The following is a 25,244-nucleotide window of genomic DNA, read 5'->3' on the forward strand; positions in this document are numbered from 1 at the left end:
AATCCTTGAATTTGAAAGACTTAGCTCTATTACCACTTTGCCAACTAAACATTAAAAGTTAGAATTAATATTAATAGTATGATTGTTCTTAACCTGTTTGATCTGCTATAAAAATTCTTGTAACAACTAAATGATGAATTTTTCTGGTTTTTGCGTAAAATAGGATTAATGAAATTAGCATTTCATCTGAATTTGGGTAGATCTTTGTGATTTTTAAATATTTTTGAATGTTTAAAACTAGTTTTTCTAAAAACAACTTCCTTTAAATTAGTTCTCATCTAAAAATAATTCCGTACGTAGTTATGCATTGTTAGTAAAAAAAATTATATATACTCGTGTGTGTATATAGATGTAATAATAGAAGATTAATAACTTTAAAAATAGTCATTTAAAACCCATAAATATGGGCTCAACTCAATATTTATATTGAAATTAATTCTACGAAAATGACTTTTCTAGTTGAAGGTGGTTGATTTTCGTAATCTCAGAAAATGTAAAAAACCATTATTAAACTAGTGAAAAGATATAAAACATTTATTTTTTTTAAATTTATTATTATAATGATTTTTTATTATTTTTTTTATTTATTTTAAATTATTAGTGATGAGAATTTTTATCGCCGAAAAGTTACAAATAAAAATAAAAAATTGGACACCATTTATTAATTTTTTAATAATATTTATTATACAATTTCTTTGGTAAAATATTACATATCTTTAAAAGAAAAATCTGAGAATATGACTTTTATGTAGCTTCTGTTATATTAATTTCGCAATTTTTTTCTTAAAAAAAGTTTTAATTTCATACTTACAAAAGCTTGTTTTTCTATTATGGAAATGTTTGGTATTATAAGAAACATTAAATGTTAGGTATTATAGTTTCATTACGAAGGCGATCGTTAATTCCGTCAGAAAGAGTACGGCAAAGAATACTTTATAAGGTGCTCAATTTGAAGTCATATTCATTCGATATATGCTTTCGTTCTATTTCTATAAAACAATGTGAATATGGAGAAATAGATACGGAAAAATAGAACAAAAAGACAAGAAACAGTTATATACGTATAATATAAATCTTTAAATAGAAATACATAAAGAAATACTTTTTTCAGATCATAATATAATTAAACATTATACAGTATACATCAGAAATAATTGTTGAACTATTACTTTTCTTTCTTTTTCCTGTTTAGCCTCCGGTAACTACCGGAGTAACTACCGGAGTTTTTCGCGTTCACCACTAGACCAACCCGGTGGGTTTGTTGAACTATTACTGGATAACAAAAACGCAACTGTTCCAATATTCTGGAAGGAAAAATGGAGCAACATTGTAAAGTATAAGATTAATGAATAAAAAAGAGAAATCAGTAGTCGATATTAATACGCAAAAATATTAATTAGCAGGATTCATATGAATGTAATAAATAAATAAAATCAGAATAGAATAAAAGAATGTCAAAAAATTTGAAGATAATAATTGTTAAATTCATGATTCACCTTAAAGTGGTTGATAGAATATTGGGGTATTATATAATCAGTATTAATTAAAAATTCATAAACATAGTAAGTTTTTTAAAGGAAATTGTTTAATTAAATTTTATTTAAATTATTAAATAAAATGTGTGTATGTATAAAATTTTACATAAATTATTTGGTTGGAAGATATTTTAAATTTTTAAATGATTTATTAAAAATCCAAATTTGAATATAAGGCCCTTCTAATAGGCCAGAATTTTATGTTGTGTAAAGAAAATAGTCTGCTGTCCGGTTTAATAAAAGTAAATTTTCTAATCTTTTGTCCTTTATAAATACTATTTTTAATAACAAGTTTAATTTGTTACTAAATATAAACTCTGAAAACGTTAGAATTTATAATTCTTTAAAAATTAAGCTAATATCAATCATATTATCATTATTACAAAATCTGATATCCCATATCTATACCCTAAAAACTTCGTTCTAACTTGTTAAAGTAAAATATAACTATTGAAAAATTAAAAATTACTGTTTGTAATAATTTGATTTATTTTGTATTTTTTCAAACGGTATCATAATGTCTTCTTGATCTCAATAACTCAAATCCGTTAGAATTAATCGATACTCCATTTTAAATATTATTATGCTGTTATTATTTTCTTACATTTATTTCACTGTTTTGTGTAATTTTTAGAACTTTTTATGTAGAGTTCGGCCGTTTATTAGTGGCAACTGAACATAGCTGTGTAAATTCGAAAAATTACCCCTTCCAAAACGAGAAGAATGTATTTACTCGCTAATCATTATGTTGTAACTGAATAAAAAGAAATTTTGTTCGTGTATACAATATTCTCTATAAAAGCTAAAAATAATAATGTAATAATTAATCAAATTCCGGTAATCAATTTACTACTAACCGCTGTATGATTACAAAGAGATTGTATTGCATCCGGTCGAATAGTTAAATCGATGAGTGCTTATAGCAGGAGAAAATAAAAGCCAAATTACCAGAACTCATAACCAAAGTTCTTGGGTATTATCTAATAAAGCAGATTTTTTAAATAGAAAGTTATTAGAAAGAATTGTAGACATGTATATAACTTGCCAGTCTAATTGACAGTCTAATAACTTTTTTACGAAAATATTTTTTTCATCGATGCCTATTTATTTTGTTCTTTTCATTCAAATTATTGCTTCTTGAAGAGCAAGGATGTTTTCAGTATTAGCTACGGACTAGTAGCAGTGTGATTTTGGTAGTTTTGTAAGCATTTCGTTTTATGTAAAATAAATAAAAATAATAATATATTTTTCGATTTTCCCCACTTTTTTCTAACCAGTAATTTTATTTTTACTATTAAATATTTACTTCTTTTTTTTAACAACACAAATGAATATGAAGGATTTTTTTACTGTAAATACAAAATTTCTTTACATTTAAATTCCATAAGATCAAATCTGTAATTAATGTCTCATTTTTATTACAAATAAAAACTTTCAGTTAAGTTAAACTAGTTTTTAATCTCAGATAGTAAAATTACAACACATTTCTAATAACATAATAAAATTCATAATAATTAATTGATTTTTGTAGTAAAATAATCCAAAATAGTTGTTTGTTTTTTATTTATAAATAATACAACAATATCCAATGTACAACCATCGTAATTCAGCGAAATTCCGGTAATTTAAATCCCGCTCTTCACACTCTACATAGGTTTCTACACAGGTTACTGACAAATGATTTTTTTTTAAATATTCAAAATGTAAAACTGTACATATCAACAGTAAATAAATTTAAATTTTAGACATATTATCTCGATATCTGTTTATTTACTTTAAGTAACAATGAATATTGTTTTAGATTAGTTAAATATTACCTCGAAAAAAATACAAAGCTTGTATGTATTTAACTAGCTGCGGTTGTTTTATTTACCTGTCGATTTTTTTTTTGTTTAAAACTTTTATTTACAAGTTCATATTTCAAACTTTCATATTTCTTCCTTAACGTGTCGTAGACCCAAATATTCGTAGATTTCCCTATTTTTAGCAAACCACGGCGACTCAGTTACACTATTCGTTAGTTTTTTCTGAAACCACTGTATGAGTTCAACATTTCTCCTGCTTGCCGTGCCCCATATTTGAATGTTATATATTCATATTGGTTTCAAGATTGTAGCTTATTAGACAAATATAATTCTGACCACCTGCCCAGCAACCAGAACATTTCCTTGAATTTCAAGTTAAGTTTCTTTCTCTTCTCCCTCACACGAACCTTCCACATCAAGCAACGATCCAAGTGAAGACCCAGGTATCTTACACTTTTAGTATGCGGAATTAAAATGCCATCCAAGCCATCAAGGTGGACCCTGGGCAGTCTCCTCTTCTTATTGCGAATGTCACATGATTCTACTTTGATTAAACTTTATCTTCCATGAGCCCATGAACGGCTCTGGGAAAGCACTGAGGTGAACTGTTTTCTAAATCGAGGCCAGTATGGCTTCACGGAAGGGGTTGGCACTGAGGATTGCATCTTAATGCTCTTGCCGAGGTGGAAAGCACCCGACTGTAAATATGTTTTGGCAATCTTTATAGACATAGAGGCAGCCCTTCCTTGTGTTGGAGTTCTGTCCTCTATGAGTTGGAACGCCGCAATGTTCCCGTAGCTCTGCAGGCCCTGGTACGTGACTATTTGTCTAACCGTACGGCTCTGTTTAAGGATGCGTACCTAGTCGTAGAAAAATCAGTCACCAGGGGAATTCCGCAGGGTTTCGTTCTCGGTACCTTGCTGTGGAACCTGGTGTTCGACGGATTTCTGGGATTGACATTCTCAGAAGGGGTCATGACCCAGACTTTTGCGGATGACTGTCTCCTGTTAGTTCGTGGTAATTCACGACCATAGCTAGAAGACAGGGCGCGAGCGGTTTTTTCAACCGTAGAGGGCTGGATGTACATGCAAAATTTAAAGATTTCTGTGCTCAAGACGAAGTTTATGCTTCTCAAGGTCCACAATTTTGTTTATTTGCATAAAATTATCTTCACAAAATGTATCCTATTTAGTCACATAAAGTGAATCGTGTTGAGCTGTCCTATCTGAAAATATTTCTATCTATTTTACAGCTAATTTTTCCGGAATTGATTCTTCATTATAAACATTACATATTCTCAAAAAATGTAATAAAAAAATACAACTGGTCTACTGTAAAAAATGGAGAAAAAATCTTAACTCCCGTCTCTAGAATAAACCAATCGATAAGAAAAGTGTCTTTTGATAATAATAATAATAATAATTATTATTATTATTCCTAGTGTGTACGTTGCAATCTATTCAACTAGTGAACAATAAGCAACCCTCCCCCGTGCCCCAACGAGATGAGGATGATGGGAATGACATGTAAATGAGATGTCGTGTACAGACTCAGGCTGACCATTCCTGAGATATGTGGTTAACTAAACACCAACCACATCGGCATTCACTGTCAAGCATTCAGATCCGTTTAAAAACAATCAACTTTTACCAGGATTTGAACTTCAGAACCTTTGACTTCGAAAATCAGCTGTTAAACAATTGATTTGTGACAACGAGTTTAACTATTAGACCAGCTTGGTCGGCTGATAATGGTGTACAAAAATTTACTATGCAAGGATTGTAAGGAAATATTATGTAAATTTTTACAAGCGTGTCGTGATCATGGCTATTGAAAAATAATTTTGATAAACGAATAGAATTTTGTCCTTAAAGTCGTACAGCTTCATGAAACTGACCCTGATTACAAGCAACTCCAGCGTCGTATTATATTTTTTTGGATAAATCTACCTTTTACGGTATTGGTATGATAAGTCGGTATAATGTAGCAGCATGAAACCCTCGTATTGTAAATCCGAAAACCTTAAATTAAATTAAATTTTAGTTGGGGTGCTATTAATGATTAGGTACTTCATCTTATGAGACATCCATAAACATCATAACTGACTACTTGGTAATCATGTCAGTTATTTAGACGTGTTAAATAATCACGTTATCTTGCATCTTATAATTTCAAAGATGAATTCTACTGTTTCGCAACAAAATAATACTTCGGTTCGTACTGAACGAAAACAGTAAAACTGTTTTTAAATTATGAATTGCCTTATCGTTAAATTGAACAGGAGAGAGAATTTTTTTAAGGAAAACTAAGATCACAAAATTTAATCGACTTTTTTATGCGACAAATTTAAGAAAGATGTATACATCTATAATTTAAATACTGATGAAGACTTCAAATGGGCAACTGAAAAAGAAATTCTACGAATCCCGAGGACACTTTTAGTATGCTTTAAAATGTACCTATAAATGTGTAGGTATGGATAGACTCTACTTTGTTTTGGGTGAATCTAATACATCCAAAATAATCCTTATCTTGTTTTTTTTACTTTTAGTTATGAAAAGGTTTTTGCTGATTTCATCAATAATTTTTTTTTCCAATAATGTCAATTGTTTCGTAGTAAAATAAATTTCCTAAATTATTGAAAAAAGGAATTTTTTTAAGATCACCATTTTGTTAGAGGAAGTTAATAATAATTTAAAAAAATAATTGTATATTTAAACAGTTTTATTAATTTTTTTATCCTCATGAAATTTCAGCTAAATTTGTTAGTAAATAAAATACACCTAATCAAAGACTATGTGTTGATTTAAAAATATCGTACAAAAACTTTAATCATATTGTACAACGTAACTCTTTTTTTTAAATTAATGGCTAGCATGTCAGTAAATGTCCATTAGGGCTTAAATTTATAAATTAATGTTATACAAAATTTAGTTTATATGTAGTGGTTTTAAATGATGTATAATTTTAATTTTTGAGTATTAAGTAATTTCATTTCTACGATTCATTCTTTAGAATTCTTCTTTTCTCTCTATCTCACGTGCGCGCGCACGCACACATAATACTATTCTTAAAGAGCTAAACGTTTTTTTATTTCGAATTAAATATACTTCAGCTTATGTAGGTCTACTACATTTAATAGATTTAACTGATAGAATTAATAAAGGAATGCGGGTTACCCTGAATATACTTACAATAGAAGATTATTCTTTAATGTTTTAGTCTCCCTCTGTCGTTACTACACGAGTTCCTCAGTTGTTGCTTTACGGATCATCAAAATTAGCCGGTTTCTGATAATATACAACAGTAACTGTTCGTAATATTCTGTTACACTCTCTGATAATTGTACAAGTCTTACATCATAGTATTATTTAAGAAAAGTTTTCACATTAATGTTTAATTTCAAAGAAAGAAATTTTGACTTGGCCGCTTTTACCTCGTGGATCAGAGTTAAGAAAGAAATTTTTGTTAATATAAAACAAAATTATTAAAACTCTTTTTTCATAAAAAAATTATTACATATACTACTCCTACTTAACGGAGGAAATGTAACTAAGAAACGCTAAGTACATAGATATAATGCTTCATTCACTTGTAATTAACTTCTGCAACCAGCTGTTACTTTATTCTCTTGTTTAGCTTGTATAAGCTAAAAGCTACATAAGTTTCTAAAGCTTAAAAATTTTTAGTTTTTGTTAAAGCTAAAGAGCTTCTTTAACTTCTTAATGGTTATCAGTGTAAGTAGACACTTAAAAATTGAATGATGTCGTGATTACAATTTTAATAAACCATTGTAATTGTACTAAATCCAAAGGAAAACATGAGAAAGATTGACTCGTATTTTTGTAAAAATGTCGTAAGGATTGTAGAACTCTTGCTTGGGCTTTGAAGATGATCTGGCAATTTTTCCCGGATATTAAAACTGCAAAAATTCAAATTAATATTTTTAAAATGTTACCTGAAAAAACAGGTTTACAAATTTCTTTTCAAAAAACTGAATTTAAGACAAATATTAAAAATTCTCCAAAAATTTTAAAAACCGAACATGGAAAAATTAATAAATTTAAATATCTAGATGAAATAATTAAACCTAACGCTTTAGATAAAGAATCGAATAAAGTTAGAGCTAGTAAAATGGAACTTGCGTATCACTTAACGAAGCATTTATACAATAAAATCAATGCTAAAAAACAAAAATTAGGCATTATAATACAGTTATTAGACCTGAATGTTTGTATGCCTCATAGTGAATAAAATAGACGAAATTGAAGAGATAGAGAAGAAAGAGAAGAAAATATTAATAAAAATATAAGAGCCAATTAATATAGAAAAGAATAAGTAGAGGATTAGAAAAAATTAAGAGATTTATAAACTAATGACAGACTTTCAGATGTTATAAGGAAAAGAAAACTGATATTTTTCAAAAAGAAATAAAAAACTGATTAATTTTTATTTTTATTTTGTCTATAATCAAAAAACTAAAAACAGCTGATTTAATGAAGCTTTAAAGGACATAAGAGAACTAAATATAACGAAAGAAATAATCTTAAATAGAATTAAATTTAGAAATACTATTTTAGAAAACAAAGATTTCCAGTTAAAACCGAAAAAGAAATATGATTACAGATGGAATGAAGAGAGAAAGCGAAAACATGGAAAAATAATGAAAAAATATTTGGAAGAAAGTAAATCAAAAAAGAAAAAATGATTAAGATATTTATTGTGGTTCTAAGGTGGCCAATTCAAGAAGAAAAAAATTGAACAATGATTATAAATAAACCAATAAAAATAGATTATTTTTATTACCTTAAAATGATCCATGTATAGGTGTTTTGATTAGGTAATTTAAATGTAATTTAGATAATTAAATGTATATTGTTTAGTTTTTTAAATTATTTAAGTATTATTATTTAGAATTTAATTATTGTTTTAGTTTTAAAAATATTTAAGGAAAGTTTTGCAGTAATTTGATTTTTTTAAAAACCGGTTATGCAAAAAGAAATGTACTGCATATGATTAGCGACAAGAAAATTATAATTTATTCTAACTTCGCTATTTTTGTTCTTAAAAATATAAAAATTGTACTTTCCCTTTAAATTTCCTTCACGTGTACAGAAATTAAAAAATTCTATTTATAGCAATTAATCTTTTCCTCTCTTTACTTTTTCTTTTCTCTACTTTATCTTTTCTCTCGCTCTTTCTCTAAAATAATTTTTTTTTTTTTTTTGCTTCAATTAACGATCTGTTACCCACTATTATTATTATTTTTTCACGATATTAATCATTTTATTTCTATTTCATTTGTCATTAAAATAATCAACAAAAGAACCATCTTCTTTATATATTCTTCTTCTTTATATCTTCTTTCTTGTAGTGACATTGATCCTTAAAGTAAGAACTCTCATTATTTACCTTACTCTTACTAACAGACTTTTAATATTCTAAAGACGTGTAGAACTCAATTCTCTAATCATATCTTGTTGAATCTTTTCTTTATATACTCAGCTGGCAATAAGAATATTTCACCCTGGACTACTGCTGAATTGTTCTTTGTTCTTTCAATTTTAAACCTTTTACAATTCTTTAGATTAATAATGACTGGTCTTTTAAATGTTACTGAAATGTCCGCAAAACGCGAACGGTTGGTGAAAAAAAGTATTTTTGTTAAGGAATAAAGTAAATACTTTCTGGAACTATTGATATGTGATTTTGCTAATTTCAACCTTCAGACATAATAAAATAAAAGAATATTCAAATTAGTCCACTTGATATTTATGATGAAAACTATATGTAGTAATTTTATACGTTTGATCAATTTATGTACTACCGACATATTTAATAGAACATTGATTTTAGAACTTAGGAAGAAAATTAAGCTATTTTAAAATGTTACGCATATATTTATCAGTAATAACTTGCGATTATATATACAAGCACACGAGATTCATATTGATAAAACGTATATAACAAAGCCGAATATTTAATGACACAATTTGTGCTTCTTCAGGCAGTTTTATTAAATGCTTATTTAGAACGAACAAGTTTTTTTTTATTTCACAGTTAATTTTAAGCTTGTCAAACGAAATAAAAAAAATAATCTTTGATTATTCTTAACAGAACACTGTACAACATTAGGTGATTATAGATCTATTTTTACTTCCTTGTACGAAGTAAAGGAAGCATTGTGATCGCGAAAAATTTCGGTTTTCAGATTTCAATGGTAATATCCATTTTGACAATCCCTGAATCCATTTTAACTATTTTCAGCGTGACGTCTGTATATACATATGTATCTCGCATAATTCAAAAACGTTTAACCGTAAGATGTTGAAATTTTGGATTTAGGACTGTTGTATTATCTGTTGTGTATCTTCTCTTTTGATTGCAATCGACTAGACCAAAAGTGCCCAAAAAAGCAGTTAAGAAAAAGCCCTCATTGATGCCTTTTAACGGTATGGTACTTATTTTCATTGGTTTCGGAGTTAGAACCAAATATTATTTTCATTAATGAAGTATATCTGGATCTTACAAGGGGAAGGCAATCGGTTCCAATCAGACATCTCATTTTTTTAAATTTAAATGTATTGATTTATTAATTATTATTAACCTCTGATTGTAAAAAAAGTTTACTATAAATAATAATTCAATAATACCAAAAAATATGAAATAAAATCAGAAGTTATTAGCGAAATAAAATTTTACGTACTTTTCATTTTAATTCAAATTTTTTTACAGAGGTTAATAACTATTAATACATCAATACATTTAAATTAAAAAAAAAGAAAAGTTAAAAAAAATACATGTATATGATTTCGGATTCGAACCGATGTGTACATGGTTACGGATCCGCAACGTTCTCACTTACACCACATAATTACTTGTGTGATCTGAAACAAAATTAACATATAAACTAATATAGAATGCTGATACGGATACCACAAAATATGTGATGCAATGCGGTATTCACCACAATGCAACTGTATAACTGTCCACTTTATTAAAGAATTGGAGGATCGTATCTCACTTTCAAATGAAATAAGTTTAAATGAAGTGCAGCAAAAAATTTGTATATGTAATTTAATAGGCGTAGAAGGAATTCATATGGTATCCACATCAGATTTTTTATTGTAAAGAATTTTGTTCAGATGGAATGCCATTTCCACTTTATTTGCAAGATTTTCTAAACGCATTTTGCTTAGTTCATTTTCTGAATCGTATAGATATTTAAATTTTTCCACGACTTTAAGCTTCCTAAATTTTCTTTCTACTTCTCTTTTGGAGTTCTTATAGATTTGTCATCGTTTCCGTTTTTATAAATGAAGTTTACAATACAGATCTTTCTCAAAAATTTAATTTGTTTTTGGGTTGTGTTTAGGTCATCAGCAAAGATCGCTAGACCATTTCTAAAAACAAAACAATCCGTTGGTATTCTTTTTTGTTCTGTTTCGATTCTTGTGATTATAAGTTTTAGGTTTTCAATTTCTTTTCGCTACTCACAAATTATTTTATCTAAAATACGGTTAAATAGAAATGGCGACTATCGATTTATCTCACACAGGTTTCAGTTTTGAAAGGAATAATATTTTTATCTTATTTTTGTAAAGTTTATAAAAATTTTCAAAACGTTTCCTTGAAATATAATCAGAAAGTGGAATAAAGGAAGGCTTTTTATCTTCTCATCTAGTTAACTTTTTTGTGCCGTTTTAATGTTTTTATAATTCATAGTGATATCTTTTTTCAGAGAAATTAAAAAAAAAACATTAATATTTCTAATACCAACCTTTTAAATTAAATCCGATTTTCCAGTCTTCTTGTTTCCCATATATTCATAAATGTTTTCTAATTATTGTTTTAATATAATAGTAATTTAATTTTTATTGTACTTCATTACGTCCTGCATTATTCGGTCATGTTTCCTACCCAAAATAAGGGGACTCATCAATTTAACATTTTTCTTATAAAACATCTCATTTAGTAAATTTCATTTATATCTAGTCAGCCTCATTGATCATTTATTTAGAAATATTCTAAACCTAAATCTTAGTATTTATGCCGTTATCTACCAGTTTTAGCTAAGTAACAGTCAAAACAAACAAAACAATACATTCTATATTTCATGATTTTACGGAATATGTAATGTACTCCATTGTTGTAGAAAGATAAAACAACTAAAAAAAATTTGATGTGGGCACCACATTACTTCCTTGTACATCTACTAAATTACATATACGAATTTTTACTGCACTTTATTAAAAGTTATTTCATTTGAAAGTGAGATACGATCCTCCAATTCTTTAATAAAAGTGGAGAATTGCTAAAATATAAGTTTTTATTAACATCGAATATTTATACAATTATTAATTCAACAATGTTACCTGAAATATTAGGTTAGAATAAAAGTCCCTTGATTACTCTTTAAATAAATTGTTTACCAAATAAAATCCAATAATAAAATCTGATTATTCTACACCGTAAGGTCAAAATTAATATTTGTAACCAGTACACAGGAGTACACTAAACGGATTACTTTAATTATTTTTATTAACTTTTATTCATACGACACACCAGAAATCTTGAGCATATTATGCACAAGTGAAAAAAGATTTCCAACAATTACTTTAAATTGAATACAATTTAAAAATGTATTTTTTTTTCTGTCAAATAATTAAATTAAATAATTTTTAAAAAAATAAATATACAATTTTTACAAGAATTTGCTAAGAAAATTCAAAAATAATACGATTCTGAATTACAATTTTCAATTAATATTAATTAAATAATCAGATGTTTAACCAAATCTATTATTTTAATTTTATTTTACTTCTAATTTTATTTCAGCAATAATTTTTTATTTTATTTTTTTATTTTTATTAATGAATTATTATTCATTGTAAAACTTTTTGTAACATCACGGATTAATAATTATTAAATCAATATATTTAAATTAAAAAAAGAAAAGTTAAAAAAACAAATAAAAAAAAGTTAAAATAACAAAAGGAGATTAAGTCTGTTCGAACCGATGTGCCTTCCTTTTAAGATCCAAATATTTCATTAATTAAAATTTTAATTTTAATTTCGATTGTAATCAAAAAGGGAAGTGCACAACTATATGTTACAACCGAGCTAAATTCAAAATTTCAACATCCTACGGCTAATTGTTTTTGAGTTATGCGAGATTCATACGTACGTACAGACGTCACGCCGAAACTAATCAAAATGAATTCAGGAATGGTCAAAATGGATATTTCCGTTGAAATATAAAAACTGAAATGTTTCGCCTAACAATGTTTCCTTTACTTTATACAAGGAAGTAAAAAAAAAAGTTAAAATACATGTAACTAGTCATACAAAAGTTTTTTAAATATTTTATTTTTTATTTTTAACAAAATTAATGATTTTAATATAAAAATATATCAAATAAAAATCTTTAGCAGCAGGATGCAGTATTTTTAATTTTTATTTTAAATATAAATAAGCTACAGCTGATACTTTAAATTGAAAATAAAAAACCATTTTAATTTATAACGTTAATAAATTTCATTTAAACCACATAACCGTTTGCTGATGATGATTTATCATAGTTTGTAGTGTTATTTTTTAGACTTTATGAAGATAATTTTTAGGATCATACTAATGGGGTGATTGATGTTTTTTACTATAATGAAGACGGTAAATTAATTTTTTCGTAAATACGAAAAAATTTAGTAATTTAGACCGTAACGTTAGACTTAGTGTTCTTCAGTAATGCTATTTAGGATTTCTAAAACAGTTGATCACTTAAATAAAACGTTTCATTTTTTGTTTTTACATTTAATCCGTATAAACTACGTGGATTAGATAAATCAGAACAGATTATTTAAAAAAAGATATTCAGAAAATAGAAAAAAATTAATTCCAATAAATTTCTTATAATATTTGTAATAAATTTTAAAAGTAAATTTATTTTGAAGAAAGTTAATTTAGTGAAACCTTTGTAAAACCTCAATTCTCTTATCCCCCGTTTGGGGGATTCCTCATTAGGATCAATGAATTATTAATTATATATATTTTAATAACTAAAGTCGGGAACAATTCCAAACAAAAAGATGATGATTAGAAACAGATTGACAGAAGATTGAATATATAGAGGATTTATTTATAGTACTTAAGAGCGATTATATTATTATAACCTGTAACACTTATACACTAAAAACTTTTCCAATTTCAAAAGTTCCTTAACGCAACATCTTACATTGTCGAAATAATAAAAATCTGAATAATTTAAAGAAAATAAGTGACGGTAATAAGAGTCAAAATTAAAATAAAAAGAAATCATAATTTTTAAAGCGTTAATATAAATTACTTATAATTAACTAAGCCCAGGTTTTTTTTTTTAATTAGAAGAGCATTATTTAAAAATTCATTGTAGAGTAATACCAGTGGCTTTATCAGGAAACAGTTTTATTTAAAAATTCTCCGATTTTTGGAACGTTCTTTTGAATCGGTTAGTAACAGCAAAGAAAGACTAGCCAGTCAGTAGGTAATTTACTAGAAACTTTTTTTTTTGCGCTTCACATAATAAAAATAGATTATCATTTTTTTAATGTTTTTATGATAAGGTTAGCTATTAAACTGAAATTAGTCGGCAAGACGTAGCATGACTAGAAATGTGTTCGCAAAAATATTCTTATTAGAAATTTTGCTATAAACACTAGTAATTGGCGCTAATTGTTTTCAGAACCTAAAATAAAAATTATTAGCAAATATTTAAAGTAATTATTAGGCAGAACATTTAGTTGTTTCTTTATTATAATTATAATAATAAAAATTTTTCAGTTTTCAAGATAATATTTAAGTAGATACTTACCGACATTCAGTTCTTTTTATTTACTTATTTATTATAGAATAATTTATTTCTTTACCTCTTATTATTAGTAAAAACAAAAGTGAATAAGTAATAATTAAGAATAATTATTCTATATATTTTCAACAATTTTTTCTCTAATTTCTTTATTTTAGTCGACTGTTACGAGGTATACTATTTATAATGGTGTGTAGCGCGCAGAGACATCGGAAAGGGTGGACACAGTGAGCACTCCGCAGGACGGTTCTGGGCGTCATCGGGCCCAGTGCAATGAGAACGGAGCCAGCGACAAGCAGCGGCGCATGGATATCGGCTCTGATTCATGTCTTCAGCCATGGTTTCACACCCAGGTAAACGATCAAACAGTGCAAAAACGGATATTAGCAAGTCGTATGTATAAATTAAGTTCTATTTTTTTTTTTTTTTTATTATTTCCTTCAAGTGCTATATGAAATATTCGACTAATTTTATACGACGTTTTTGGCTGTAATTAAGGATATGTGTTATGGTTGGCGTTCCTGCAGTTATTGCGAGTCAAAAAAATTAAATTTTTTTTTTTTTTTGTTTTTATTTATATTAAATTATAGAATCTCAAGATAGTGTTGTGAAAAAAATGAACCCAACACAATTGATTTAAAAGGAATTGACTTTGAATACGAATGAAACCGATGAAGACTATTTCGCTAATAAAATTGACTACAATTGTTCCATACCGGTTCTTTATTGTTGTTTTAATGAATATTTACTGCATGTACATCGATATGAATATCTAAAATCGGATGACGACTATTTTTATGCACGTTTAAAAAATTATTTTTTATAAATCTTAATTTAAAAATATTTTAAGACGTACTGTCTTACATTGAAATTTTGCTACAATATTACGTTAACTTATCTTGTTCAAAATGTTTATTGGTTTTCATTCAACATACACGTGCTTACGCACACGCACACATGCGTAAACTAAATGTAAATACGCGCCACGTGAACATGCATACGATACCGTTTATTTAAACACAAAAATTATAAGCAGTAATGATAAAAATTCATACTGTATTAATAGATCTTTAATAGTTGATTTGATGTTTTTTTATACTTTTAATAATTCGTTTTTTTTTGTATATGGGACTCTCTAAAATAATCGGAGGCAGCGTTGGTAACTATCTTTCACGGGACTAGATTCTGGAATACTAGTAGAAATTAGTCGCCAGCTGGGTGAGATGGCAACATAAAATTATTATTTTTTTTAACGCATTCCATTTATCATTTGTACATAAATTAAGTTTGTATTTGTATCCTGTTGGATGCAAATTTAAGTTTTGTTTTGTAAAGAAAAACATTTCGGAATTGCTTTTATTTTTCAACCGAAGGTTTGTAAAGACCTTTTTAATGTAGAATTACAGGTTTATTTATTAAATTATAATTTTTTTCTTATAAATAAAATGTATATTAACTCTTTTTTTTAATTCTTTGCTAATATATGATGAAGTTTGTTTTATTTCATGTAAACATAAATTTCATAAATTAACAGTAATATTTCTTCTAAAAGTCCTTCTCCTTTATTCTCTTTTTCATTACAGATTAAGATAGGCAGACCAATAATTTTTTAATAAAATCAAACATATGAGAATAATAATAAAAATTTACCCTAATTAATACTATTAGTAAGTATAATTTAAAATATTTGTATATTTTATTAATTTTTATATAAAAACATTTTACTTTATTATGTTTTTGAACGGTTAGCTTTTTCAATCATAAATATATTTCGAAGTTCAATTTTTTTATAGAAATAAACTAAATTTTCATAAAATGTATAGCTAAATTAACTGATAAAATTATTTTAATAAATTGGACAATAAAAAAAGTAATTTTTATCGAATCAAGTTAAAAAAATAATATAAAAATAATTACATTAAACATAGAATGTAGACTTACCGCGTTTATTGATTTTGTTTCTCATTAGCTGATTAACTGACAACAAAAATAATAAACAGATATGAATGTTAATGTAATTAATTTATATTTAGATAACTAATTAGTTATTTTAATTAAGAAAAATAGCATTTTAATTACTAAAAACAGGACTTTACGAATTTTTTTTTAAATTATGAAATAAAGTTATCAGCTGGATTAATATTAAAATGTATAAGAATTTACATATTTAAAACAAGCAATTAATTTTAAATATTCATAATAAACATTTAAAATAAAAAAAATAAAATATTAATATCAATAATATTAAATTAAAATATGCATCAATCTTGATGCATTTTTACTAATTTTATTGTGATTATTTTTATAAATGCTAAACATAAATTCGTTTACTAAAGAAAAGATGGTTAATTTTGTTTTGCTCTGAGATTTGTGTTTCAGTGAAAAAATTCACGATTTAATTTTAAAAATAACAAAGACGCAAATAAATGTTTATCGATTGTTTATCGTTTAAATATATATATATATTTGTATAATTAAAAAATAATTATTTTTTTAAAAAATGTCTTGTATACAATTACTTAATAGCTTAATGTAAAAAAAACTAGTTCATAGATTATTTTAAAAATAATACGATGTGGAAAAAGGTATTTCATAATTTAAAGATAAAATTGGTAAATTAAATAAGAATTATATTATTCCCCCAAACTAAGAGTTGTAAAATAAACTTAGACTGCTCTTTGTTATAAAAATAAAATATTATTAATTTGTATTTTATACTAGTACGGATAAAATTAAATATAATTTTATATTTGTTTAGGTAAAATAGTACAGCCTAACTATTACAATGGTCCTCTTAAATTAGTAATTTAATAGAATTTTAAGACCTTAATGGAAATATACGCAGTATTTTTAAAGCTCGTTTTATTAAGTTTATGAAACGAAGATAATAAAAACAAATTTTAGGATTACATCTCGTAACCATGTGTATAAATCCAGCGGGATGATAAAAAATTCGTGCATTCACCTCCGCAAATAAGTTGTAGGTCAGTTGTTTAAAGTCCTATTAGCCTTGATACGCTATGACATGATTCTGCACATAAAGTCGCCTACTTAGTTAATATGAAAAATCCGTTCTTTAATTAATTAGAGTATATGTGTTTTTTTTAAAAAAGATCATAGAGCTTTTAAAGTTAAAACTATTTATTTCAAAGTCATGAACAAACCAGTATCTGTATATTAAAAACACAAGTTTTAGTCAACAACCAACTAAATTTAAAAAAATATTTTTTATTAATAAACGTAAACAGGGTGAATTTTTTTAATGAATACCCTTTTATTAATGAATTACAATTTACAATTGTACTCCAATCTTTATCTTAGTAATAATAAACATTTCCTCCGGAGTTCACATCTCGGTCAGGAATGACACATTTTTATACATTACAAAATTTCCATTTCGTATTCTGACCCACAAACTTCGAATTTGTGGGGTGAATTAATCAAATAATAACAGCTTTACATCTTTTAAAGTTCGAAATAAAACGTGTCCGAAGTGAAATGTAAATGTCGAAATTAAATACATTTTTACTTATTTACTCTTTAGTTTAAGAAAGATTGAATTTATTTCGATATTTTTTTATTTACAAAGTAAATGTTATTTTTAACTACTTTGCTTTAGATACAGCTAGTTATAATTCAAGATTAATTGGTGAAAAATAGTTTTTTTATATAACGTATTTTTATAACGTAATATAATATTATAGTATATAGTATTTATATAACGTATTTACAGGTTAGACTAGTCTTGTTACGTAACTAACCGCACTATTTAAAGATCACATGACTAAATGAAACCTTCTGATTAGCTGAAAAGGAACTAAGTTTTAAAACAGAAAGAGCGGCTCAGAGGTATCTAGTTTTAAATCAAACCAACTACTCAGATATAAATGCTAAATAGGTAAATTCTTGTTATGAAATGAAGTACAACTTCAAAACGGGAAAAAAATACTGAAAATGTTTTTTCACTAGCTTTACAATTCTTTTTCAAATGGCTTTTCATTCTGTATCCACCTTATTTTTACTAATGAAACAAATCGTTTGATCCCTACGTCATAGACTGGCATTCTGTTAGTTCCATTTTCCAATATTAAAATAATTTTTACGAATAATTGAAATTTATACTTAATTCCAGCATTTAATTATGATAAAAAATAAAGATATTCATTTTTTATCCTCAAATAAATTTGATTTCGATATTTTAAAACTGTTTTATGTTGTTAAAATTTATATTAAACATCGATACTGTTTTGTTTTCTTTTGTTAGGTATTTTTATTGTTGAGTAGATGACTTTTATATGGATTTGAATATTAGATCATGGATACCGGTGTTCTTTGGTGGTTGGGTTTCAATTAACCACACATCTCAGGAATAGTCAACCTGAGACTGTACAAGACTACACTTATGATAATATTCATACATATTATCCTCATTTATCCTCTGAAGTTATACCTTACGGTGGTTACGGAGCTAAACAGAAAAAAGAGATGACAATTGTTAACCAATAAAATACAACTATAATATTTTTAATTATTTAATTTACTAAAACAGATTATAACTTCTACGAACATTTTAATAAAAAACTAAAATATGGGTGTATTTTACTAAAACAAGCTAAAATAAGTAATAAATTAATAATTGATTAAAAAAACACATAAATATAATTTTAAAATTGATTTCAGATAAATCTTCATTAATGTAGGTTTTGTTAAACTCGTAATAACACATCTAAAATAATAAAATATTTTTTATCTTGAAGAAAAGAAGGTAATCATGTGATTTTTAATGGCAGAATTTTCTACACCGGAAATGCTTCTAGCGCTTTATGGACACAGAAAAAAATTCTAAAAATTACTTTAGCTTCAAGTACTTTTTTTAATCGGCATGTGTCCGGAATCATTTATAAGATTATGATAATGGTTATGATAACATATTAAAGAAAATCTGTCTACTTTTTTATCAATTAAATTAGTATTTTCTTAGATTAATATTTTACTAAATAACTTTTTTAAAGTTTTAAAACTATTCTACATGTATATTGTTACTACTTAACAAAATTGTAATAATATAATTATATATTATGTTAACTATTATTTTATACTACATACATAATTATATTACAATACATATTATCAGGAAGTTCGTTAGAACTTCGCTTACCACAGTTACTGCAGAACTGAACGGCACGGCGAAGTCAACTATGTTTACAGTTTTAAACATGACCTAACCTAAAAGTGAAATGAAAATGGGGAAAAATAAAAAAAATAAGCAAGAAAACATTATATTTCACTTAACTAGATTTTTAATAAAGAATACTTTCAAAAAAACACCTCGAATTTTGTTAGACAACGTTTTTTTCTTCCATTTGATGAACCGCGGGACTCGAATATGTCACTTTTTTCTTAAAAAGGTGGATTTACGAATCGCGCCGCTAGGTAGCAGTACTTGATAGTACTAGGTAGCGTACAAAAACTTGATAATGTACTTGAAATAATAAAATTTAAAAGAAAATACACTACAAGGGCTCTTATATAAATGATAGTACTGAAGACGAAACAATTTTTTTAATCACAATAACTTCATTAAAAAAAAAAAAAAATATTAGTTACATGAGATTATAGCTGCTAATAAAACACGAACAGTAGGAAAGTTTTACAAATGTGGCAACAAAGATTTGATAAAACAGAAATAAATTCGATCGGTAAAATGTTTATTCTACAATTAGAATTATTTGAACTAATTGAAGGAGAAATAAAAAAAAGTTCATTTAATAATAATATAAAAAGTGTGTCCACGGATACGATAAAAATCGAGGGTTACACTTACAAATTAAGTCTAATATTACAACACGCATCTTCGATTCATGAGGGTGATTATACTAGTTTTATTAAAAAAGGAAAAATTTGTTACAAAACTCTTACCGGCCCGATTTCATTTATTAAACAACGAAAACGAGCCGATAAGAGTTTTGTAACAAATTTCTCTATTTTTTGCTTATTATATGGAACGCTTAAACATTGTTTATTATCTATTATTACGTATCTATTATCAATTGCATATATTTAACATGTATTTTTTTTAAACAAAATTCTAGATAAACAAATTTTGATAATAGCAATGTAGTGTCTTATCTTTTATGATACCTGTATCAATTTGTTAAAAAAAGTTTTATTTGTATTACGGAAAGTTTTGTTTTTTGAGCGGAAGAAATTTTATCTAGGAGACTATTTTATTTTTTTTAAAATCCTTTCTTAAGTAATACTCAAAAATATGTTACGTTAAGCTATCATTAAAAAAATAACTTTTTGAGTACTTAAAAACCGTACTAGTTGAATTTCAAACAATTATGGCTTTTCCTTTTATATCCACCATATTTTATTAATGAAACATTAATTGCTTGGTTTCTATTTCATTGCTTGGCATTTGACTAGTTCCATTCTCCAGTATTAAAATAATTTGAATTTATACTTAATTCTATGTCTACAGCTTTAAATTACCCAGAGTGTTGTTGTCGGAAGAGGTGGTTGTAATTTTTTCTTTAAACTAATACATATACTACAAGAAAATCGGTTCTATCATTTAGAATTACAATATCTCAATAACGTACACACATACATTCCTACACTTCCTTCCACAATCCCGTAATAAATTAGATGTATAAAAATAAGCTAGTAAAATGTTATCTAATGTGTCAAATTTGTATTTATGTATTTTACTGTTTATATATTTTTCAAAATTTCTCTAAAATTTTAATTAAGTCATTTGTGCAATCTTATATCATTAATTATTTAGTGATATTAACTAAAGCCGTAATATTTTAGTACTTCATTTATGAATAAAATAAGATGCTTATAAAATATAAAATGTACTTTTAAAAAGTTACCTAAAAAATTAAAAAATATTAATTTTTTCGATTTCTCTTTAAATTTTTATTTGTTTGTACTCAGCGCCACGTTAAAAATTTTCAACAATTTAATATCCTTTATTTTCCGCCTCTTCAAAAAATTTTAATTTAAAGAAAAATTATTATGAAAATAATTTTAGTTAAGTTTTACCTTTTTTTTTTTTTTGAAGCGGTTTTATTGAACATATTTTTAATTAAAATATGGATAGGATTACAAAAAAATGTCGCCCATATGTAAAAATCTATTTGAAGGTTGGACGTGCTTTTATCTAGGCCTGCGTCTAGTTAAAAATAATGAAAGTGCAAAGAAAGGAATATTATAAACAAATTGCTACAAAGTTACCGCTCTCTGAAATGTAGGAGTTTTTTCTTCTTACTTAATAATAAATATAAGTTTGCTAGGTTTTCTTACTAATCTCCTTAAATTTTCAGTTAAAAATACTTTGAATATTAAAATAAATTGAGACTGTACTGTACAATTGAATCACAACAATTAAATAGTAAGCATTGACGACGAAAAATGGAAAATATCGTAAAATATTAATATAAGCAATATATTTTTTCGTTTTAATAGCTTCTACACAAATTAATACAAAAAACGTTACCAAAAAAAACCATCAAAGGAACTTCCTCGACCAAATAAAACAAATGTCGTCGAAATTTTGTAGAGAGTAAGCCTGCAATAAAACTGTTTTAAAGTATTATTAAAAATTGTTTATATAAATATACGAGGTGCGACAATAAAGTAATGAGACTGATGTGAAAAAAAATGTTGCTTACCGTTTTAGTCATGTTTAGTGTTGTCTCCTTCAAAGTAGTTCCCCTCTGATTGCACACACTTATTCCAGCGCTTCTGCCATTGATGGTAACATTTCTGGAACTCATCTTCTGTAATATCCTCCAAGACCCTCGTCACAGCTTTTTGGACATCTTGTGTTGTTTGAAAATGGTGTCCCTTACCGCCATTTTGACTCTTAGAAATAGAAAAAAATCGCACGGAGCGATATCTGGTGAATAAGATGGCTGTGGTAGTACTGAAATTTGTTTTGAGGTTAAAAATTGCTGTACTGACAGAGCAGTATGGGATGGCGCATTATCGTGATGCAGAATCCAATTATCAGCAATGTTGGCACGGACACGAAGAACTCGTTTACGAAGTCTTTCTAAAATTTCTTTGTAGAAATATTGGTTAACTGTTTGTCCAGGAGGCACCCACTCTTTATGAACAATTCCCTTGTAATCGAAGAAGCACACAAGCATGCATTTCACTTTTGACTTTGACATGCGAGCTTTTTTTGGTCTGGGTGATCCCTTTGAGCACCATTGCGAACTTTGGCGTTTTGTCTCTGGATCGTATTGAAAAAACCAACCTTCATCACCAGTGGATAACACGACTCAACAAATCTGGATTGATTTCCGTTTGCTCTAACAGATCGGCTGCCACATTTTTCCGTGTTTCTCGCTTGTGTGAGATTTTTGGGGACCATTTTTGCACAAATCTTCCTCATACCAAGATCTTCAGTTAATATTAGACGAACCGTTTCTCGATTGATGTCGAGTTCTTCTGCAATCATTTTCACGGATAATCTTCGATCAGATCGTACGATTTCGCGCACCCTGGTCAAGTTGACATCTGTCCGTGAGGTTGATGGTCGTCGACTGCGGTCTTCATCTTCAACATTCTTTCTGCCTTCACTAAAAATTTTATGCCACCGAGAAACTTGAGCTCGTGACATAACCTCCTCTCCAAAAGCCTTCTGAAGCTTACCATAAGTTGTCGTCGCGTTTTCACCCAATATAACGCAAAAAGAAATGGCATACCGTTGCACAATATTTTGCGGTTTCATTTCTGTGACGAGAGACACAAACACGTGTTCACTTATTACAGCACAACTCACGACTTAGCAGTTGCATCAATGTGCCGCTTGGACTAGAAGTAGCATATAGACCAAGGTCAAAGATGGTGTGCCTACGCAAGCTGCAGGGTTGCCACATTTTGCAAAGAAAAATCAGTCTCATTACTTTATTGTCGCACCTCGTGTATATATATATATATGTGTGTGTGTGTGTGTGTGTGTGTGTGTGTGTGTGTTGATAGTTTTCGAAATATTCGACAGGAGTATCAGAACACCACTTGAGAACCAACCGAGATTGCTTTCAAATTTTCAGTATCCTTTTTTGTTATCCCAGGGAAGGTTTTAAGCCATAGATCAAGGCCTTAGGTCCCTGTGGAGGGTATGAGTGGGATATCAGAGTTTCTTTGTCAGTAACGAGGGAAACGTTGGAGGAAAGAGAGCTTTTCAGGTTTTAATCGTTACTTATCAGTATTATTCTCACAACCATGAGGATTAAAAACATAGCAGGGGAGCCCACTGTCCGACTGGTAGACGTAAAAAAATAAATACAGATCGATTGAAGAACCTCTTCCCCTCACTAAACTTAAGCATGTGATCTGCAAGAAAATCAGAAAATTATTTTCTTTTACTTATTTGAATCCTAGATTTTTTGTATTAATGATAAAACTATTCAGAGAAATAATAAGTGGTAGATAACTTTTTCAACGTAAAATAACTGGATAGTTTAACAAAGACTATTTTACCGAACCGAATTGAATGGGATAAAAAGTATTACTAACTTAGGATCAGTAAATTATTTTAAATTGATGAATGTACTGTAAAACATCAAGTTAGAGATGATTACACAACAAAGCTTTAAAAATTCCGTAAAATGAAAAGCTTTTAAACTACTGAAAAGCTATATTTTTCTTTAATTCCATGCACAGCCTTCTAAGCTTATGTAGTCTATATTAATAAAAAATAAATAAATAAACAGGAATTTTTTATTCAGTCATTATATATAATTCTCAAACTAATGAAAAGATTTTTATAACTCCAGTAAATAATTCGATTAAGGAAGCATTCTTCTTTGTAATTAAAATGAAAAAAACAATAATAAATAAAAGAAAATAAGGAAAACACGTAAAAGTTTTTCTTCTACAAAAAAGTTACTTTGTATATTTAAAACCAGTTATTTATTAATCGTTAAATAAAATAGTTATTTTGATAAAACACTGTTATATAATATTAAAAAATAACAAATATTTTAGAAAAAAACAATTTTAATGAATTATATGTACTCACACTTATCACTAACAGTAGGAAATAACTGATTATTTCCAGCATTAACTGTTTATTTTATTACCAACAATAAGAAATAACTGATAATTCTTTTTTCAAAAAAAGGATCCGACTTCAATCCAGTAGATTAGTACTGATAACATCAAATAAAATCTGAATAAAAACACGTAGACTATAACTTAAATAATGTTTGTGGAATTATTAAATTATTTAGCAACGGAAAGTTGTAAGAACATGTAGAACGAATGCTATCAGAAAGATCCCATTTTCATGAAAATCTAAACCAAAAGGAAGAAGGGATATAGGCAAACCCTGAAAGAGATGAGGAAATCAATTTCATAAATTTAAGGTGTGAACAGTTATATCGGGTTGAAGAAGAAGCATCATTCCAAATGTAGTTCATTCAGTTAAGAAGTAAGTCCGAAATTAAATCATCTTATACTGAATAATCTATATTTTTGAACCAAAATTTAAACAAAATTTAATAGTAAAATCACAAAATATCAAAGAAATTTACCCTTTATTTCAATAATTTTATTTGTAATATATTAGAGTATTTTAACATTTTAAGCCTTTTTGAATTTTTTTGTGAAAAATAAATTTGTAATTAAAGATAAAATCATACTTCTACAGGCTTCTCATAAAGATGTACATATATATATTAAACGTATTTTCATACACCTATGTTTATTTACATTACAATTTACAATTGTAACATTACAATTTACTCGTACAAATGAGAAAACTGTAATTTTATTGAATATTAAATTGATTTCATACCGTTCACCTATATAAATAATCTTTATATTTTTATAAACTTGAAGTTAATATAAAACAATAAATAATATTTGTTTAGTTAGAAATACGAATATATTATAAAAATGGCAAGAATATTAGCTTATGAGTCTGAAATGATGATTATGAACCTTAATAATTCAATTTGTAAAAACATTTTAATACAAATGATGGTCACGTTTTATTCCCCAATAACTCTTCAATCAAGCCATGCACTATTGCTGAATATT

The 25,244-nt window shown here is 26.9% G+C and overlaps 1 protein-coding gene across 1 annotated transcript in view; it reads left to right on the plus strand.

Annotated features, from left to right (window-relative positions):
- The first annotated feature begins 14,381 nt into the window (after positions 1-14,381).
- Positions 14,382-25,244, plus strand: part of zyd (sodium/potassium/calcium exchanger zydeco) — an 85,804-nt gene continuing 74,941 nt past the window's right edge. Inside the window, exon 1 of the mRNA XM_075358557.1 lies at positions 14,382-14,533. Coding sequence (XP_075214672.1) covers positions 14,506-14,533 — 28 coding nt within the window. The 5' untranslated portion in view covers positions 14,382-14,505. The remainder of the gene's footprint in view (positions 14,534-25,244) is intronic.

Source organism: Lycorma delicatula, chromosome 2 (genome assembly GCF_047948215.1).
Source record: "Lycorma delicatula isolate Av1 chromosome 2, ASM4794821v1, whole genome shotgun sequence".
Taxonomy (NCBI): Eukaryota; Metazoa; Arthropoda; class Insecta; order Hemiptera; family Fulgoridae; genus Lycorma; species Lycorma delicatula.